Genomic DNA, 20,237 nt, shown 5'->3' with positions numbered 1-20,237 from the left:
GAAATGTTGAAACAACTTTAACTATTATTTATATTTGTTGTAAACATTTCCTTTACATTTTATAAATATATTTGACTTAGTGATACTGAATATACACAAAAATTGTCAAACTTTGTTAGCATATTGTAACATTGACTCCCTTACATTTACGTAATTGTTTTAGAATTGGTGTATTTTTATGAAAAACTCGCTTGCATAATAAATTTTATAAATTAAACGGTTTGCTTTTAGAAAACCAAAAGTAGCCGTTGCACCTAAACTTTTCAAGCCGCTTTTAATGATTAAATAATATTTTTCATATCTCTTCTAGTTTTCGAGATCTGAGTGTGACAGACGTACAGACGGACATTTTGCACAAACCTAATAGCGGCTTTGTCCCCTTACTGGGACCGCTAAAAACGACTAGAAATGCGTAGCTTGGAGTGTCAAAGCTGTATTAGGCCTCCTATTTTTAGTTTTATTTCTTGCAATTTTGTATATCGTAACAAATACGCATTTAGCGGAACGTTAGACAGGTCTTCAACCAGATTTAGTGTAAATAAACCAAGCACAGAAGCACTGAAAGATTCTATTTTTGGAAAAAAAAGTGGCATTTTATAGGGTGATAAAAAACAACAACTTTTGTGACGATCTTTTATTCAAGAAAATAGTATCTATTATATTCGATACTCAGAAAATGGATGACGTTTTTACACATCTAATCAAATAGTATACGAAAGTTTTACACCCAATGCAGGTCGATCCAAGTGACTGGCGGAGTAAATTTCTTTTTTTGGCATCATTATGTATTTCTCCACCTTGCACCATGCGCGAAAACAGATGCGCGACGGCACTCCGACTCTCTTTGCCTTTGTAAAAAACTCAAAGCTGGTGTTCCATTAGTATAGTTCCATGGTTAGAGCTTTGAATTATAGTTCTGTTACAAAAACGAAGTTACAAAAAGGCCTATTAAACAAAATGTATCACTTGCAATTTTTTTAAATGTTATTTTTCGAATATATTTTTTTTTCGTCGGCGATCTTCAAAGCCTTAATCTAAATCTGTGGGGTATCTTATCTTTTCATGTCTTGTAAACACAAAAAAGGCATACTACAAGAGGTCTCGCTTAACATGAAGATAATATTACGATAAATAAGCCTAAAAGATATATGCTTACGCTACATGTGCCTCGATTGTCAGTAACACTTCAGGATCGGCCCTTGCCCCCATGTTACTTTATTTTACTTAACTTGACCTGCTTTTTTTAATAGGATCAATAATGAGCTGTAGATGTCAGTAGAATGCGTTTCTGTAGTGAAAGAATGCAAGAAAACGCTTGGCGTCGGAGCTTCGTCCCAAACCCCACTTGAGAAACATACAGCGATCCCCAGACCCCCTAGCTGTTAAGAGAAAGGCCACCAACATGATTGTATTTTTTTCTACCGAAGGTTGGGTAACACTGCTTTTTTATAATCTATCTCACACACACACACACGCGCATATATAAATGTGTTTAAAATATAATGAAAAATCACCTCCCTTATTAATACAGTCCCCTCTGTTTTCTACTATTCTAGTGGATAGTTGTAAAAATGAGAAAAAAAACTGCTTCCATAGTTAATTGTAAAAAAATTAAACTTTTCGCTTTCAGAAAAGATAAAAGTAGCTGGTGCGTCAGTAATTTGAATGATGTAAAATAGATCAGATTTTCATTATCTTTTCTAGTTATTGAGATCTAAACGGGACAAACAGTTGAAACGAAGAACTAATAGGGCTGTTTCCCTTTTGGGGGAATCAAAAAGGAAAAAAACAATTATTTTTAGGGGAAAGTTTAAGGGGGTATATTGATTATAGGAAGTGATTAAGCCATAGCAACGCATCTATCCTTCATCTTTTCCTAACAAATCATTTATCCGAGTTCGGTTCGGTTACCAAGTAAAAGTAATAACTAAATACACAAATTCATTAGTCTTTATTGCTTTCATATTAACGGCTATTACCGCAGCCACGGGAAATACTGCATTCCTCACTAATCTTCGGACTAATCTACATAATTTTTACCTGTGATATTGGAAGATTTCCGTGACGTCTGATTTACCAGCCTGTATAATTGGATCAAATGATTGATATCAGAGATCAGCATTTCTTATTTAGCAGTAGTGCCCAAACTTTTGTTTTCTTAGGCTCAGACCAAAGTCTGACACAAGGACCGCAGCCCACGCAAAAAATCATTGAGTTCAATGGAACTAGGCCGGCTTTATAATGCTGTATAGCACCAACTCACTGGCAAGATATGGTCCACGGTTCGTAGTTTGGGCATTACTGCACTATAAGAATAGACTTAGCGTACTATTATTACAAAAGCATAATAAGATTAATATAGAGTTGAAGGCCATATGTGATGATACATACATATATTAAACATAAATAATTAGCAGCACAAGTACCAAGTAATAGGAATAAAATGCTACGAAAATAAGGGATTGCGCCGACCGAGGCTCGAACCAGTGACTGTGGAAACGACACCACCGCCTAGCGATAACGCACTAAACGAACTTAACCTCTAGACCATCGGAATGTCCAAAAAAACATTCTTCTGGTCCAGAGTCATTTCGCCCGTATGCAAATTACCACCCCAGTGGTCAAAGGTCACATGCCCTAGATACCCTCTCCCCCATTGGTCCACAACTGAGATTGGACCAAAGCGCTCTGAGCATGCTATAAGCATGAAAGTAATGAGTAATATATAAATAGTAAATTAATTTTATTTTTTTAAATTTTACTTTTGACAGTTCTTATGCAAATATAAATTAAATTAATGAGAGATGGGAATGGCATTTCTATGGATTTCGTTTATTTTAATGTATATAAACAGGCCTACATTTATAAGTTAAAAAATATTATATAATTATATTTATTATATTAAAAAATTACCCAGACCTAGTAAAAAATACCTAACATGAACTATACTAAACGAACAGCAATTTCAAAACAGAAGCATCTACTTAGAGTGAGCTTGATGCGAAGGGTGATCAAGAATAAATTATATCTACCTTAACAGCTTGTCTGAAAAGGGATAAAAAAAATTAAAATCTGTTTATAAAGAGTCAAAAAAATATTTTCTAAGCAACACGGGTAAATTGCGCGCGTTTGAGGCGTAAAATCCTTATTTGTCTTCACCATTTTATTCCGTCTGCATTACAGGATGCGTGAGAACATGCGCAAAAAACCTGTTTTCTATACGGCTTTGTAAAAAAAAACTCGAAGTCACTGTTCCTTTATAGTTTCATGTCTAGACCTTCAGACCAAATTTCATCATCATCTTTCCTTTGTGTTCCTCATGGTAAAAATACGCCACTCGCCACGGTCTATTGCTAGTTTTTAATGGCTTCTCGGCTCTTTCTGTCCTCTAGGCTTCATCTAGTACAATGCGTCGCCACGTTCTTTTAATCTTCCTATACCTCTTGTGCCCTTGGGATTCCACTCTAAGGTCTGTCTAGCTCTGTTGTTGGTATCTTTTCTAAAAGTGTAATCAATCCATCTCCACTTTCTCTCTAAGATCTGCACTCTATATTTTTCTGTCCACTCATCTACCGCAGTTTGGTGTTTTCTATTTTGTCGTACCAGTGTATTTTTAAGATATTTCTCACCCGGGCATGCTACCCTGCCTCATAGTGGCACCCGGGTGGAAACGATCGTAAGAGGAAACGATTAGGCTTAAGGGTAGCAAAACAAGACTTCCGTGGGGGTGCCTTAGGGGGGTGCGTGAGCATCCTTGTTGCACTGTGCGGAGTTGTAAAAAAGCTCCCACAACCTTGTCACAATCCAGGCGCTGTTCCTCAAGGGGCCGTTACATAAATGGCGTGTCCCGCACAGTTAGCCTGGTATAGGAAAGGAAAATAGCGGGGGTCTTATTGTAAGCGGTCTCTTGCCGCGAGTCTGACCCACTCGTCAGACAGAACAGTGTACTCATTCAGGCCGGTGAGAGGGAGCTCTTGTTAATTTTGCTGGCCTAGAGTTCCAAGAGCCGAAGGCTCAAATCTACCTGACAGTTTAAGAAGAAGATATTTCTCAAATATCTGTTGATGAACTGCTGTACTTTTTTGTTGTTGCTTCAGTTGTTCTCCATGTTTAAGAAACATACAGTAAGACCACATTGACATTAGAGTTAAAGATTCTTATTTTAGTCTTATTAGAGATGTGAGGAGATTGGTTGGTTTTAGGTGTGTCAATGTCTGACGCGCTAGATTTATACGACGTTTAATGTCTTTATCTGTTTCGCCTTTATCTAGGCCTACTTGGTCTATTGTCTGAGAATCCAGTTCTATGCCTCCATTTTATTGGTTGTTTACTTTAACTTACTTTAAGTACTTTTGTTTTTGGTGGTTTATTTTGAGGCCTACTCTTTTTTCCTACTTCCTTTATAGCTGTGACCTTTTCTTGCATATCCTGTAGTCTGTGTGTTATTAGGCTATATCATTAGCGAATTACATATCTTCCAGCTTTTGTATGAAATTCATTGGATTCCTTTCCCTGGATAAGGGTACGCTTCATTTGTGACCCAATCCAATACTAGAAGGAACAGATGTGGTGAAGGAAGACATCCTTGTTTGACTTCTGTTGTGACTGGAAATTCCTCTGACAGTTTCCCACTGTGGTCTACTTGGCAGGTGAAACCATCATAAAGTTTTTTTATTATTGTTATTACTTTATCCCTTTGTCCAGATAGATTCTCTGTAAATACTATCAAAGGCTTTTTCAAAGTCGACAAATGTTGCATAAAGAGGAGATTGCCATGCGACACATTGTTCTTGGTTAGCACAATCTCTCCCTTTTCTGAATCCGTCCTGTTCTTCCCTCAGTTGTTTCATTTGTTCTGTTAAGCAAAATTCTTCTAAAAATCTTGCTTGGTACCGACAACAAAGTGATGCCACGCCATTTTATACATTGTGATAGATCTCCACTCTTTGATAGTTTCATTAGCAAGCCCTTTTTCCACTCACCGGGAGGTTTTTCTGTTAAATAGTTTGTGCAGTTGGTCAACAATTTCACTCCTTCCTTCTTTTATGACTTTGGGTGGTATGTTTTCAATAACAGCTGCTTTACCTATCTTCATTTGTCTCTGTACATTCCGTACTTCTTCCTATGTTATTTCTAAAAATTTTAGCGGCCCCCGAATGAGAAAAGACGCTTTTAGCTTTGTGTGGCCTGTCCGTCCGTCCGTCTCGTTTAGATCTCAGAAACTAGAAGGGAAAATGAAAATCGGACATCATAAGTGAACCATCTAATTTTTAAAAATGATCTATGCAAACACATTTTAAAGAAAAGTCACAGACTTATTATGTAAACAGTAGTATCACATTAAGAAGTGAATGTGATGCGAACAGCATAGTACATTATTATCCAGTAGTAGGCCTACTAGATCTAATCCTGATCATAATATTTGCCTAACTCTAGGTCTAGTAATTTTAAGATGAAACATGTAAAGTTATACGAATTCTATTCTAGATCTAGATTATATATCTAGTTCTAGTCTAGATTCTAGATTTAGTTCTAGATCTTGATCTAATAGACCTAGTCTAGATTCTAGATCTAGACCTAGTCTAGATTCTAGATCTATACCTAGATACCTAAATATATTCTAGATCTAGTCTAAACCTATAAAATAGCTAGAGCGATTATGATCAGGATTAATAGGCCTACTAGTGGGAAATATTTCAATATGTTGTTTGCATGGGAAACAGTTTGTTGTGCGGGCTAATCCTAGCCCGTCTACTCCAATATATTAATCGAAATTGTTGGGGAGGGGTACGTATCTGGGAGCAGTAGCGTCACTAGCGGGGGTGAGAGGTGAAACCATTTTGGGGATGACAACCAAGTTGAAAAAAATTATATCTTGGCAAAAACAGACACATCGGAAAAGATAATTATATTAAAATCTCTAGATATATGCCTAAATATGGCTAGACACGTTTAGATGGTAGTTTAAGTTTAAATAACAAAGCACAACGTTATACCATTTCTGTCTTAAAGTATAACAAAGGAAACCTGTTCAGGCATTGTTAAGTCTGTTAATAATTTTAATCAAATATCATTGTATAATTTGCAATAACATTTGAATAAATGTCATAAACAGTGGGATTTTGTAATAATAATGTTATAAACCTGGTGGTGGCACAGATGGGGGTAGTGGTGTGTGTAGTCAGCCGACGCAAATCGCCCCAGGCCAGCGCTAGACGAGCGGTCAACCGTGACGAGTTACGACGGTCAGCCGAGACGAGTGTAAACACGGCGGTTCGGGAAGGATCGACGGCGTTTCAGGAAGGATCGACGTCGTGAACAGAGCTCAGGAGCGTCACGAGAGTTGTAGTCATCTGACCACCTAGGAAACGTCGAGCGGCGTTCTGTCCGGTTCGAGAAGGCCAGTAGAGACCCTATATAAGAGCGGAGGTGTCGCAGTCAAGACGGTCGAGAAAAGGGGCTCAATACAGCAAGGTTCAGAGCCCGGTTCACTACAGTCCGGTCGACTACAGCACAGTTCAGCGGTGTGGTTCTGTACGGAGCATTACGACGGTTCAGTGCGGAGTACTGTCAAGTACAGTTGAGACGACTGGCGTCTTGATCTTGGTCTGCGATCGAGTCCGACACAACGAGCCTAGTGTGTGAAGTCAGTCCTGAACTGTTGAACCCAGTGCAAGCCCGGAACGAGACGGAGAGGCCAGTGCAAGAGTTGATACGGCGGAACGGTGTTATCGGAGAGATATATTGTATGAGTTTTCAAAAGATGTTAATAATTTCCGGATATTTCCAGGACTTTTTCGTATATTTTGCAATTTTAGGAGATTTCCATGACCTCCTGTTAAATCGACAGGATGCCGCGGGAAATCTGTTATAAGTTATTAAATGGTTTAATTTAATAATTTATACACTTAAAATTAGCGCTAGTCTTATAAAAGTGCGGGCCCACTGCGGTCGCATAGGTTGCAGTGGCCTAAGGTTGGCCCTGCAAAATAGCGGCGGTCAACTAGTATATTTTATTTCAAAAACGGCTTTAAAAGATTTTCTTTAAAATTTAAAGGTATATGTGTATAAATGAGAAAAAAATCTTAGCTCATAGGCCACATCGCGAAAACACGAGGTCGACCGCTATATTGGTTTAGATATATTTAATTATCGTAAAATTAATTTTGGCTGCATATATTTTATGAATGAAAGTGTTTCGAATGACTTCACATGAAAAAACTTAACACCGCCTACTTCACTAGGCTTACAAGAAGAAAGGGGGGCAAAAAAACTTACGTCACTGGTTTACAGCAGTACACTAAAACATTTCTTTGCAAACATGAACAAGCTTTAATGAATCATTAAACCTAATTAAACATTTGCGCACCTTCTTATTGTAGGTTCTATTAGCCCTTTCACCTAAGTAAAAGCCACCTATACCACTCTTTCCTATTAAAGTGTAAACATTTTATAAATCCCGCAAAACGCAAAAACCATAAACCAAATTTTATTTCATTTTCTTCCCAAATAAATTAATCTACATAAGTGTATTAGTAGATGTGGTATTACCGTGATTGAAACAAAATTACAATGCTCATATTTATTTTAAAGAGTGAAAATAAAATAAAGCTAGAGAACAATGTGAAAGTTGGAAGAGCAATGGAATTCTTTCTTTCTTTTATTTTTCAGACATTGTTAAAACACTAATTCTTCTTCTTCTTCATCGTTCTCATCGTTGTTATGTTGGAGTGTTCATATGACTAAACCAATACATGAGATGAACTGCGCAGTGGTTTCCAAATCAGGGAGCTCTCCATATAGTTTTCTTTGAAAGCGACGAATATTTATGAACTGCACTATAATTTTTTAATTGTGAATACCCTTTTAAGTGGCTCCCTGAAAGGAGAAAAGCTGCTCATAGTTATTTGTGGTCTGTATGTAACAGAAAGATGTTTGCACTCAATGATGGACTTAAGGTGGCAAGGCCGCACTATAAAACAGAGATGTTCTTGCGAATTCCGATAAGGATAGTAAGTATAGAGGGACTGCTTTATAGTTCGACAGTTATGCTTGACAGCACACGTATTTGGTGTGCCGGACAAACGTATGCAGTATAGAGGCAGTTTTATTTAATTAATTAATTTTTTTAGCTGAAAAGTGCCAAGAAACACTTTAAAGTCCAGCTTCTAAGACCATGATTCTATCTCGGGGAGAAAGGGGGAAGGGGCGGGGGTAGAAAAACGTTCCATTGGTTTTTTAATGTATCATTCATTAATTTTTAAGAGAAAAACTATAATATGTAAAAGTATTTTGAATGTTTTTCTAGTTTAAATTTATTTAGCATTTGTTGACGTTTCATTAGTATTCACATTTTATTTTGCGTTTTCATGCAAAGTTTATACTATATCGAAATATCCTTAACTTATTAAACAAGGAACATACAAAGCTTGTCTTGTTTTTAAAACCCATGGTTCATTTTTTGAAGCTAATGACTCTTTGTAAGAACTCTTTATAACTAATAAATGACAGATTATAAAATATGTTTTACCCCAGCCCAATCTCCCCCACCCGAAAAATATCTTGTTACGCCAATATATAAATAAGTATCATATACAAATGTTTATTGTTTCAAATTAATTCTAGTAGTCCAGCTAATCAATTTTACAGTGCGCTAGATTTTCCTGAAAGTCTATTTATTTATTCAATTCTCAACTGAATACATGCGAGAATTCTCAATGACGTGTTAAAAATAAAAAATAGGAAAATCATTTTCAAGATTTGTGTCCACCAATGAGAGAAATGCCAATAAGAGGAATCTTAATAACTTACTTTGGTGTTCCAATGGTGTTGTTTTCAGCTAGTAAGGCTGTTTGATTTTGATATGGTTCAACAGATACTAATGCAGGCCCTGTAGAAATGTTATAATGAAGCTCATATTAGGTTGTATTAAACATTATAGCGTTCACATCACGGCACAATATTTAAATGTCCCGTATATAGGCCTTACATCAACATCAATTAGACACAGCCGAAATAAATACCTATCACTCTTAATATTAATAGCAGGAGATGTAGAATCAAATCCAGGGCCTAGATCTAAAGATAGATGCAACCTCTGCAAAAAGGTATGCACCATGAGACAGAAAGCCATTCAATGTGACACCTGTGATGATAGGTACCACGCATCATGTCTCCATATGAATTCACCTGAGTATTATGCCTTAGGCAACAAAGACGCATCGTGGCACTGTGTACCGTGTGGGTTACCTCAGTTTACATCAGGACTGTTTGATTCCTTTGATGCAGACACTTCTAACCCATACTACATCCTAAACACCATCCCAAACCAAACTCACCGACCACTAGCCAGATCCACTCCAGTTAAATCTGCTAAAACTAATAAAACACCCTCATTAAATAAACTTACTAAAAAAGTAATACAAAAATACTGTTGTAACCCTGCCTTGCGCCAGTGCTTAAGGTGCGCACTAGCGCACTAGTGAACGTAAACAGGAAGTCACTAGAATGGAGAGAAGAACAGTGCATCAGGAACTGTGAAGAGTCTGAATGTTTCGGAAACTAAGAGGCCAACTTTTGTGCTGCCTGAAGGTTGTAGTAGTGACCTGGAGCGAAGCGGGGAAGGCTTTCGTTGGTCTACATTCGGGTTAAGTAGCAAAGGACTGGTATACTTAGTAGTAAGACTCTGAGGAAGCTGAAGAATGTTATGTGTTTACCCTAGTGAATAAACACAACTATTTATTTCCTGTTAAATTGTGTTGAGTTGCATGCCTTTTACGTTGAGTGCCTACCCTAGAGTTGCAACAATACCTTAAAACCTTAGTAATAAATTTTCAAAGCATTAGGAACAAAACAGGAGACTTAGAAATTTTATTAGAATGCGAGAAGCCAGACATAATTGCAGGAACAGAAATTTGGCTACATCCTGAAATTTATAATGCAGAAATTTTCAATAGTAATTATGAAATTTTTACAAAAGATAGGGCTGATAATCGTGGAGGAGTTCTTTTAGCAATAAACAGTCTTATAGCAGAAAAAATTACCTTACCCAACTCAAAAAAATATAGAATCAACATTTTGTAACATTAATACCACATCAACATCCCTAATAATAGGCAGTATTTACAGACCACCAAATTCTAGTTTAGAATACATGCAAGAACTATGTCATCAGTTTACTACACTTAAAGACACAAATAAAAATGCGTTTTTTTTTGGATGATTTTTACGCACATCATATACATTGGAAAACACCAGCATAGATAAACACCAAAACCTTAAGGACATATATGAGCTTTTCATAGAAACTTTACACAACGTAAGTTTAGATCAAATCATTAAAAAGCCAACTAGATTAAACAACACATTAGATCTCTTCTTAACCAACAGACCTGGATTAGTAATAGATTATGACATCATCCCTGGTCTATCAGACCATGAGATCATAAAAATAAACAGTCAGATAAAAGCAGTAGCCAATATAAAACCCAAAAGAAACATCGTACTCTGGATCAAATGCAACCTAACACAACTACACCAAGCTGCATTAAACTTTCAATCAACAAACATTCTTATCAGAAAGAGACATTAACCAACCAGTCGATGACCTCTGGAATTTCATTAAAAAAAACTAACTTAGAAACATTATAGAAAACCATATACCAAATAAATACACATCAAACAAAATTAATAAATGCTTTAATAATAGTTTAAAGAAGCTTTGTAAACAGAAGGAAAAACTATATAGAAAATTTAAAGAAACTAAGGCAGAAATAGTTTATAAAAAATACATAAAAATTAAACACCTAACCCAAAAGTAAGCAAACAGCTGCAGAGTGAATACATAAACAATATAATATCTAAAGATAACAACAAAAACCTATGGTCATACATTAAGTCTAAGAAAATGGAAACAACAGGCATAGCGCCATTAAAAGGAGAAGACAACTTAACACACAATAATAATGAAACTAAAGCTAACATCCTAAACAAATACTTTGCATCAGCATTCTCAGCCCCAGGAGACAAAGACATTACTTAATTTGAACCAAGTAGACAACATAGGAGATATAGAAGTACAAGAAAAGGGAATCCAAAAACTATTAGCCAACATCAAACCTAATAAAGCATCTGGACCTGATGGTATTCCAGCTAGATTACTCAAAGAACTAAGCAATGAGCTAGCACCAGTGTTCAAAATACTTTTTCAGGCATCTCTTAACAATGGCAGAGTACCAAGGGACTGGAAAGAAGCTAATGTCACCCCTCTATTTAAAAAAGGAGATAAATGAGACCCAGGAAATTACAGACCAGTATCACTTACTAGCATCACATGTAAAAATCCTAGAACACATAATATGTAGCAACATCATAAAACCACTTAGACAAACATAATGTCCTTACTCCATACCAACATGGCTTTAGGAAATATAGATCATGTGAAACACAACTAATAGGACTAATTGATGATTTTTCAAAAGGTTTAGATAACAGTGAGCAAATAGATGCTATCTTACTAGATTTTTCCAAAGCTTTTGATAGTGTTACGGTCGTTGCGCAGCAAGGTGTGCATGAATAAAGGTGCGAATTGGTGTAATGAATGGAAGGGATGTAAAAAGAGGAAGCCGGGAGAAAGTGACAGGAAGAGAGATGAAATGCTGATGTTTACATAAATTGTTATAAAATTAAAGTATTTGCTAGAATAACCCTGAGAGTGTATTATTATTTTGAAGAGTCTTGTGTCCTAACAAGTGGCGCCCAACGGAAAAAGCAAGACCTGCGTTATATCTGTATCTAATTCCTATCTACTGAGGTATTACTATTACTATAAAGTGTAACAAAATTTCTAGATCTCTAGATCTACTAAGATTGAGAGAGTAAGCGTCATCTAGACTTCTAAAGCTACGTGCTAAACTCACTGGTAAACATAAATCTTTAGTTGAAACTTAACTAAAAACACTATTGCTGAATTAATCAATTGGCTTAACATTTAAAGCTAGATTTATATCATTATAATTATTATGAAGGCCAATTCTCTACATTCACCAATGTGAAAGCGTCGGGGATTACCCACTATATTTGGAGATGTTATGAATTTATTGTCAATAAAAAAAATCCAAAAAAAATCATGTCAGTGGCTGCGGAAGTACAGGTTCATTATTCTTATTCAACGGATATACACTAACCACGGCATATAGACAAACAACGAAAGACACATATCACTCGCTATACCAGCAGGAAGAAAAGTATTCCGGGAAGTATATATATTTGTATTCGAATGACAGTAAACGTTTGTTTCATTACATTACATTTAGATATGAACATTGTTTTGGGTTCAGGCATTAAGTATATGAGAATCAATTATATTTAATTGATATGGTCAGATAATTCTCTAAAGACAATTTACATGGCGGATAAAGCTGAGATAGTTGCTTTGAAAGAAGAAGGGAGACTATTGGAATTAGAAGGAGCAGAGCTGAGAAAATATGTACAAGAAAGATTAATAGAAAGGGAGAAAAGGAAATAGAGAAAGAGAAGTTAGCCATGGAAAAGGAAATAGAGAAAGAGAAGTTAGAAATGGAAAAGGAAAGAGAGAAAGAGAAGTTAGAAATGGAAAAGGAAAGAGAGAAAGAGAAATTAGTCATGGAAAAGGAAAAGTTAGCCATGTTCTTTATTCTATATTACATATGAAGTCATTGTAGCGTCCAACCACTGATGGTTTCCTATATGTCCTCATAAGCTACATAACTAGACAATTTTGAAATAATATTTCATCTCTAACAGAAAAAAAGTATTTTTGTGTTACATATGTTTTAAAATAAATTTAGTTTTAATCAATTTTTCAATAGTACCATAAGAATTTTTAAAAAGCTATGCATTTTTCTAAGAAGCCATTAACACATATCCTGCTTTGCCGTTTTTTGTTTTTAATATTGTTTTAATTGTAGATTTGTATAATTGTTCATGAATATTCTTAAATTATTTTTGGATGTTGCTATATGTTCGTGAAGCCGACTTGGTTTCATAACCTCATCTGAAAATGCCATCAAAGAAGAACTTACTTTTTTCTAGTGGCAATTCACTAAATCTCAAGGAAATATTACATGACATACCAGTGAGTTTTCGTAACAAGATTTTATCAATGTTTGTTGTTTTTTAAAAGTTAAATTATTCTATTAAATGTTACCTTTAATGTTTTTTTAAATTAACATTTACATATCAATATATGAACATTTGTAGATAAAATATACTATAACAGGGTCGGCTGGGTGTCAAAATCGGCCCGGGCATCTATATTTCGTCCGCCCATAAATTGTATATTATATGATGGACATCCAATTCTAGGTCAACATGTCCTCAAAATCATTCTGTCAAGTTTGATAATGTATCGATACACATGCCTATAGTGACTATAAATACTTCACTCAGAGGGCCTCTTGTAAGAGAATACTAGAAAACCTTCCACAATTTAACACGTGCCTTAGTGACATCCATGCGACATTTATCTTTTAAAACAGACGTGATTTCAAAAAAAAAAAAAAAGATGATTACTGTGGTCCTACAGGCCTATTTAGGTACCGGCCCACCGGGCATTTGCCCGAATGCCCATATAGCCAGTCCGTCCCTGTACTATAATCTAAAAGGCGTATTACCTACTTTGTTTCTCAAATCTTAAACGTTTATACGCGCGAGATCCAAGAACAATGAATACCCTTCAATCACAGCAAAAGAGTATAAATTTAAAAATAGAAAATGGGATTCCCGAACTCAATTTCTAACGTTGTTTTTGTTCTTAAATTAGAAGCAAGTTAATTTGTCTATATTTAGTTTCCCAGCTTTAATGTTGAAGAATTTTTTAATTTGTTTTGTTTCAGTGCACCTTTAGTTTCTTCTTTATGCCCAGCACCCCCTTACCGCCCCATTTTGTGCCCAGCGCCCCCCTACCGCCCCTTTCGCTCTCAGCGACCCCAAAATCTCGAAAACGCCCCCTAGGGGGCTATATCGCCCCCGTTGAAGACCACTGGTCTAGAGGATACTGGCAATTACCTTTAAAACAAGAAGCTAAACCATTATCGGCATTTAAGACACCTTCGGGCATATATCAATGGAATGTTATGAGCTTTGGCTTGGTAAATGCTCCAGCCACGTTTAACAGAATGATGGCCAAATTATTCAGCCATAGAAGAGACACAATTTGTTATTTAGATGATATATGCATTTTTAGTGAGCAATGGGATGAGCATATACAAAGCCTTGGAGAGGTTTTTTAAATTATCAAAGAAAACAATTTAACATTGAAACTAACAAAGATAAAAATTGGTCTCAGTGAAATTTCATTTTTGGGGTATAAGATTAAAAATGAGTATATTACACCACTGGAAGAAACAGTATCAAAAATATTGGACATTAAGATACCATAGACAAAGAAGCAAATCAGAAGCCTTTTGGGTCTATGCAACTTTTATAGGAAATTTATCTCAAATTTTTCAGAGATAATTGAACCACTAACAAATCTGACAAAGAAAGGAAAACCTAACAATATAGTGTTTACGGAAGAATGTCAAGAAGCACTGGACATAATTAAAACTTTCTTTTCTGGAGCACCGATTTTGAAACTACCTGACAATACTAAGGAATTTATTTTGGCTACAGATGCTTCAGCCATTGCAATAGGAGGCTGTCTAATGCAAAAATGGAAAGGTGTCCCACATCCTGTTTTATATGTGAGTAGAAAATTGACAGCAGCTGAGTTGAAATATGAATAATGGGAGCTAAATTTGAACTATGGACGATCACGCTCCTTTGGCCTTGATTAATACAAATAAACTAGGGAACAACAGAATAGCCAGGTGGGCATTACAACTTATGGATTATAACTTTGAGGTCAGGACAATACCAGGGAAAGACAATGTGATAGCTGACACATTATCATGGAGTAAGGAAAGGAGCTATGCCACGTCCATTTTGTTTCAGTAAAATACTGTTGATGAGAAAATAATGAATAGCAGTGTAATGAATAGACATGTATAACTGATTGGAATATTTTGTAAATGTACACGTATATGTATATTGGTGTAAGTTAGTGTAATCGAAGACTGTATGGATTGACGAAGCTTTGTTACATGCGTGAGGTGTCGAGATATTAATTAATATATGATGTTATATGAAGAATTTGATGAAACCATTGTTAAACATTTAAAATATATTGTTACAGTTACATAGTTAATTATAGTTTATAATTGTGAATTATGAGAGTTACTCTGATTGGTTCGTTGGGGAAGTCTGGACATTATACATTGGGATGGATTAAGTAATTTTGAACCTAAAATAATAATGTAGTGAATGGTGATATATAATTTTACTGTTGGATTTTTTTTTGTTGTTGGTTTTTATCTGGTTTAACCGAATGAGAATTAATGAAGAATGAACAGTGGTTTATAATTTTATTTGATATTTAAAGGACGTTCGATGTACATCGAACTTGGCAAACAAGGGGGGTGTTACGGTCGTAGCGCAGCATGGTGTGCATGAATAAAGGTGCGAATTGGTGTAATGAATGAAAGGAATGTAAAGAAAGAGGAAGCCGGGAGAAAGTGACAGGAAGAGAGATGAAATGCTGATGTTTACATAAATTGTTATAATATTAAAGTATTTGCTAGAATAACCCTGAGAATGTATTATTATTTTGAAGAGTCTTGTGTCCTAACAAATAGTTTGCTTAAAAAATTAAAATATTTTGGCATTATGGTCCATTGCATCAAGGGATTAAAGATTTTCCAATAGGGAGAGAACAAACTGTAATAATAAATAGCTCTAAATCAACACCAATAACAGTAAACTCAGGTGTACCTCAAGGAACAGTCTTGGGTCCACTACTAATTTTAATTTACATAAACGATTTACCAAATAGTTCAGGAACAAAAGTCAAATTATTCACAGACGATTGCATAATATATAGAACAATAAAAACAACACAAGAAACAGAAATTTTACAAAGAGATTAGAATTAGATGAATTACAGAAATGGGAATCAAATTGGAGCATGTCTTTCCACCCAGAAAAATGTCAGTTATTAAGAGTAACAAAAAAGCTAAAACTAATTAATTTCACTTATCTTATTCAAGGTAAACCAGTAACACAGACTAAAAACGCAAAATACCTAGGTGTGATAATAAATGAAAAACTGTCATGGAATCCCCATATTGATGAAACTATCAAAAAATCAAACAAATGTGAGCAGGTCAGGAGGCGCGAGAGAGAGGACCTTTTCTCTGCTCAACATTAAAATGTATACAGTAGGCAGATGTTAGCGCTACTGGGTAGGCTCAATCTGTGACATCTCAGTCTACGACCAAGGGGCTAGAGTCGCCAAGTAACCAGACATACTAACCTAAACTAAATGAAAACAGAAACGAAACTTTAGTTTAGGATAAATAAACAAAACGAAACTTTATTTACATATACAAAAAAATAAATCAATAATAAAATATAATATATACACTAAAACCCAAACAACCAATACTAATACTAATCCGACCCTAATTGAACTATACTTTGCTATTACTAACACTAACAATTAACCAAACTAAACCAACTAACACAAACTGATCAAACTATTCAAACCAACTACCTAACTAAATCACTACAACTACTACACTAGACCTAGATCTACACAAACACACTACAATAAACTAGTCTAGATCTACAATATTCTACTACTATAACCAACCCATAACTAACACTAAAACAAGAACACCTTAGCCTTAGTACCTTACTATTAGTATTCATTTAGAACAGAAACAGACTATAACTAAGCCACTACGGCAACACTTATAACACTACAGAAACAAAATCAAAATAACACTAGATTTATTTAGATCTACAAAAGCAATAATAATAGCAGTAATAAATATGGCAGAGTAATAGCAGCTTAAAGCAGCAACAACACAACAGTTATATTCAGTAGCTATATTCAGCAGCATGTATTTCAGCAGCTATATTCAGCAGCTATATTCAACAGTAATAATAGCAGGCCGTCCCTGGTACAAAAATATAACAATGATTCAATTATCATACGCCAGATCACTAAGATCATCAACTGTCACATAGACAGAGATATACTTTACTGACCGCTGGTCAACTGTACACTCAACTGTTTTAAGACAACGTGTACATAGCAATATGTACTATCCCACACTAACCCATATAACAATAGGGGGAAGTACTAATAATACATCTGACACTAACCTATAAAAAAGAATATACAGAACAGCTATAGCCTATGAAAATACACATAAAAAATAGCTCTGGGAGCGCAAGCTAACACAAAGCATTAGGGTTTATTAGAAGAAATTTCTTTAAATCAAATAACATAAAATTAAAATGTTATTTAACCTTGGTTATGCCAATAATAGAATATGCATCCTCTGTTTGGGAACCCCCCCCCCCCCCAAACACAAGAAAACGTTAAGAAACTGGAACAGACACAAAATAGAGCAGTGAGATTCATAACAAACGAATATTCACACTTGACTAGAGTAACACCTTTAGTTAAATCACTAAATTTAGAAAGCCTTCAAGATAGAAAACGCATCAGTAAAATAGCAATTATACATAAAACACTGAACCATTATCTACAAATACAAAAACAAAATTTAATAAAATACTTAGAAAGACACAAAAATAAAGGCACATTCCTCATCCCATACGCTAGGACAAATTTGTACAAATGCTCCTTCTTCCCTAGTGCTATTAGAGCATGGAATGGGTTGCCTGAGCTATCCAAGAAAACCAGTGACTTGGCAGAATTTAAGTCATTGGTTAATATGCATGACTGAATGCATGACGCGTAAGACGTAATCATCTTCTTCTTTGAAGTAACGTCTGTATTATATAAGATAAGATACATCAATTCACTCTGTCTGTCCGGTTAAAAGTTTGTACACTTTATTTCTCGTCAAGTTGAAACTTTGCACAATTATTCATTGGCATAGACAAGACACGAATCAATACAAAAATTATACCTTTAATCAATTAAATATTAGTAATTAATTAATCCTTCAGTATTCACAGATATGACTAAATATATAGGGCTTGTTTTCATTTGTAATTGTACACATGATTTATCTCACAACCATTTTCAGATTAAGTTGAAACTTTAAGCAATTATTTATTTTAACTAACAAAACATAATCAATAAAAAAATAAACAATTAGTTAAGTAATTATGAGTGATTAATTTGTTTGATACCAACAATGGAAATCAATCCGTCGTATTTACATACATGGCTAAATACGTAGGGCTTCATCCCCTTTGTTAATTGTTCATGTTATTTCTCCCACACCTATTATCGCATTCATCATCATCATCAAACTCCATTTGAGTGAGGGCTTGAGTGCATCAATCCTCTCTTGCAAAAGCCCTGGGCAGAAACCCTGCTGTTTTGCGTAGTGCATACATGTCGCCATACAAGTCGAGACGGAGATCAGCAAGTTTGGGGCAGTCAAAAAGAATATGCTTCACGGTTTCCTCTTATTCACCGCAGCGGGGGCATCGTGAATCAAAACTTCTCCATTTCTGTTTTTTGGAATTATAGCCAGAGCATGATGAAGACTCGCAGCCTGTTTGGTGGGGTGGTGTTTGCCCTCCCTGATGGGTCAAGGAGTTTGCAATAGTGTTGCCAGTCACCACTATGTGACTCGGTACCCACTGCATTATTACAGGGGTGCTATAGCGTTGCTTCATGTTGTGTGAGGCCATGATGATAGTGTCGATATTGGGAAGCCTTGATCCAGGGCTTTGCAAAGCCTGTAGTACAGGTTTTGAGTCAGAGACCACAACAATCTGTGTTGCCTTCAATTGTTCCTCGCCGAGTTGAGTATAAATTACTTTTAAAGCTTCACAGACTGCCATGGCCTCTGCATTAAAGCTGCAAACACTACCACATGGTCCAAAGATTTTGACAGAGCTAAGAAACTCGATGTAGGCTCCCTAGCCTTCTCTTCCAGAATCTGTCATTGCCGACTCATCAGTATATGCCAATATGGGCTTGAAGGCATTAAGGGTCTTCAGTTCTAGAATTTGAAGGTCGTTAGATGAACAACTTAGCTTAGTGGCATTAGGTTCGACTAGATTCAGGGGTATGTCTGGGGTAGTTGGAGACACCAAGGGTGAAGACACCAAGGGTGAAGTTGATGAAACGTTGAAGTTTTCGTCGGTTGGTGGAGAGGCCTGCTTTATCAGATATTCTAGTGGCATGATGCATAAAAAACTGAATTTTAATACGTCTTCTGCATCTCCAACTATCCACTAGTTTTCTAGCTGGGAGGTATTCATCCAGCCTTTTATACCTCTCAAAGCAAGTCAGTATTGAGCTTTCCCTCCTAAGGTTTAGTGGAACTACATTAGCCATTATTTCAGCCGCATTTACTGGGCTTGTCCTAAAGGTTCCACAGACAAAGCGTAGTGCATGGGACAGTATTTTATCAAATTGTTCAAGAGCTGTCCTAGAGCCATAAATTTGCACCAGTAGGCTGTAGTCTATCAGCGATCGGACTGCTCCTAAATACAGTGATCGAAACATGTCTGCTCGGGCTCACCACTTCGTGGATGCCATCTTCCGCACAATGCAAAGTTTCCCTGAGGCCTTTCTTGCAACTTCTTGGATGCGCTCACACATTTTTAGTTTGCGATCTAAAGTTACACCAAGGTATTTGGGTAGCTTTTCCATGCTGAGAGCCACTCCGTTAAAGGAGAGCCGGAAAGGTTGCCCGAAAACGCCAGTCCCGAGCGTGAACAGAGAATAGACCGTCTTGGAGGTGTTTATTTCTAGTCTCCATGTTTGCGTGTATAAGCAGAGCGTATGGAGATCTTTTTGCAACACTTTTTGTTTAGTGGTTGCGCTCATTCCGGATTTGCAAAGGACAATATCATCAGAATATAGCAGCTTTTGGCATTTTTACATTGTTGAAAATGTAAACAATTATTTATGTACCTAACAAAACATGAATAAATTTTAAAAAATTAACCAATTATTCAATTAATTATTGGTAATTAATTACTTTGTTTGATATCGAATAAGGGAAATAATTTCTACATAAATGAGAGATGTAGTGGTAAGTGCGAAGTTCTACACTTTTTTAAAAAAGAGCTTTAATATTTAGGTTGTACATCATGTATTTAAAAAATAATTCTTTAGCCTACTATGAACAACTGATCTCATTATGTTTTGGATCTCT

General features: G+C 35.8%; 1 protein-coding gene across 5 annotated transcripts in view; it reads right to left on the bottom strand.

Moving 5' to 3' along the window:
- Positions 1 to 20,237, bottom strand: part of LOC106079457 (solute carrier family 49 member 4-like) — a 206,223-nt gene that overhangs the window by 102,257 nt on the left and 83,729 nt on the right. For all 5 annotated transcript variants that reach the window (XM_056004138.1, XM_056004140.1, XM_056004143.1 and 2 more), the window contains 2 exons: positions 8,812 to 8,890; positions 2,041 to 2,081 (listed from right to left, as the gene is read on the bottom strand). In XM_056004138.1, coding sequence (XP_055860113.1) covers positions 2,041 to 2,081; positions 8,812 to 8,890 — 120 coding nt within the window. The remainder of the gene's footprint in view (positions 1 to 2,040; positions 2,082 to 8,811; positions 8,891 to 20,237) is intronic.

Source organism: Biomphalaria glabrata, chromosome 11 (assembly GCF_947242115.1).
Source record: "Biomphalaria glabrata chromosome 11, xgBioGlab47.1, whole genome shotgun sequence".
Taxonomy (NCBI): Eukaryota; Metazoa; Mollusca; class Gastropoda; family Planorbidae; genus Biomphalaria; species Biomphalaria glabrata.
This window is presented reverse-complemented; position numbering and strand designations above follow the sequence as displayed.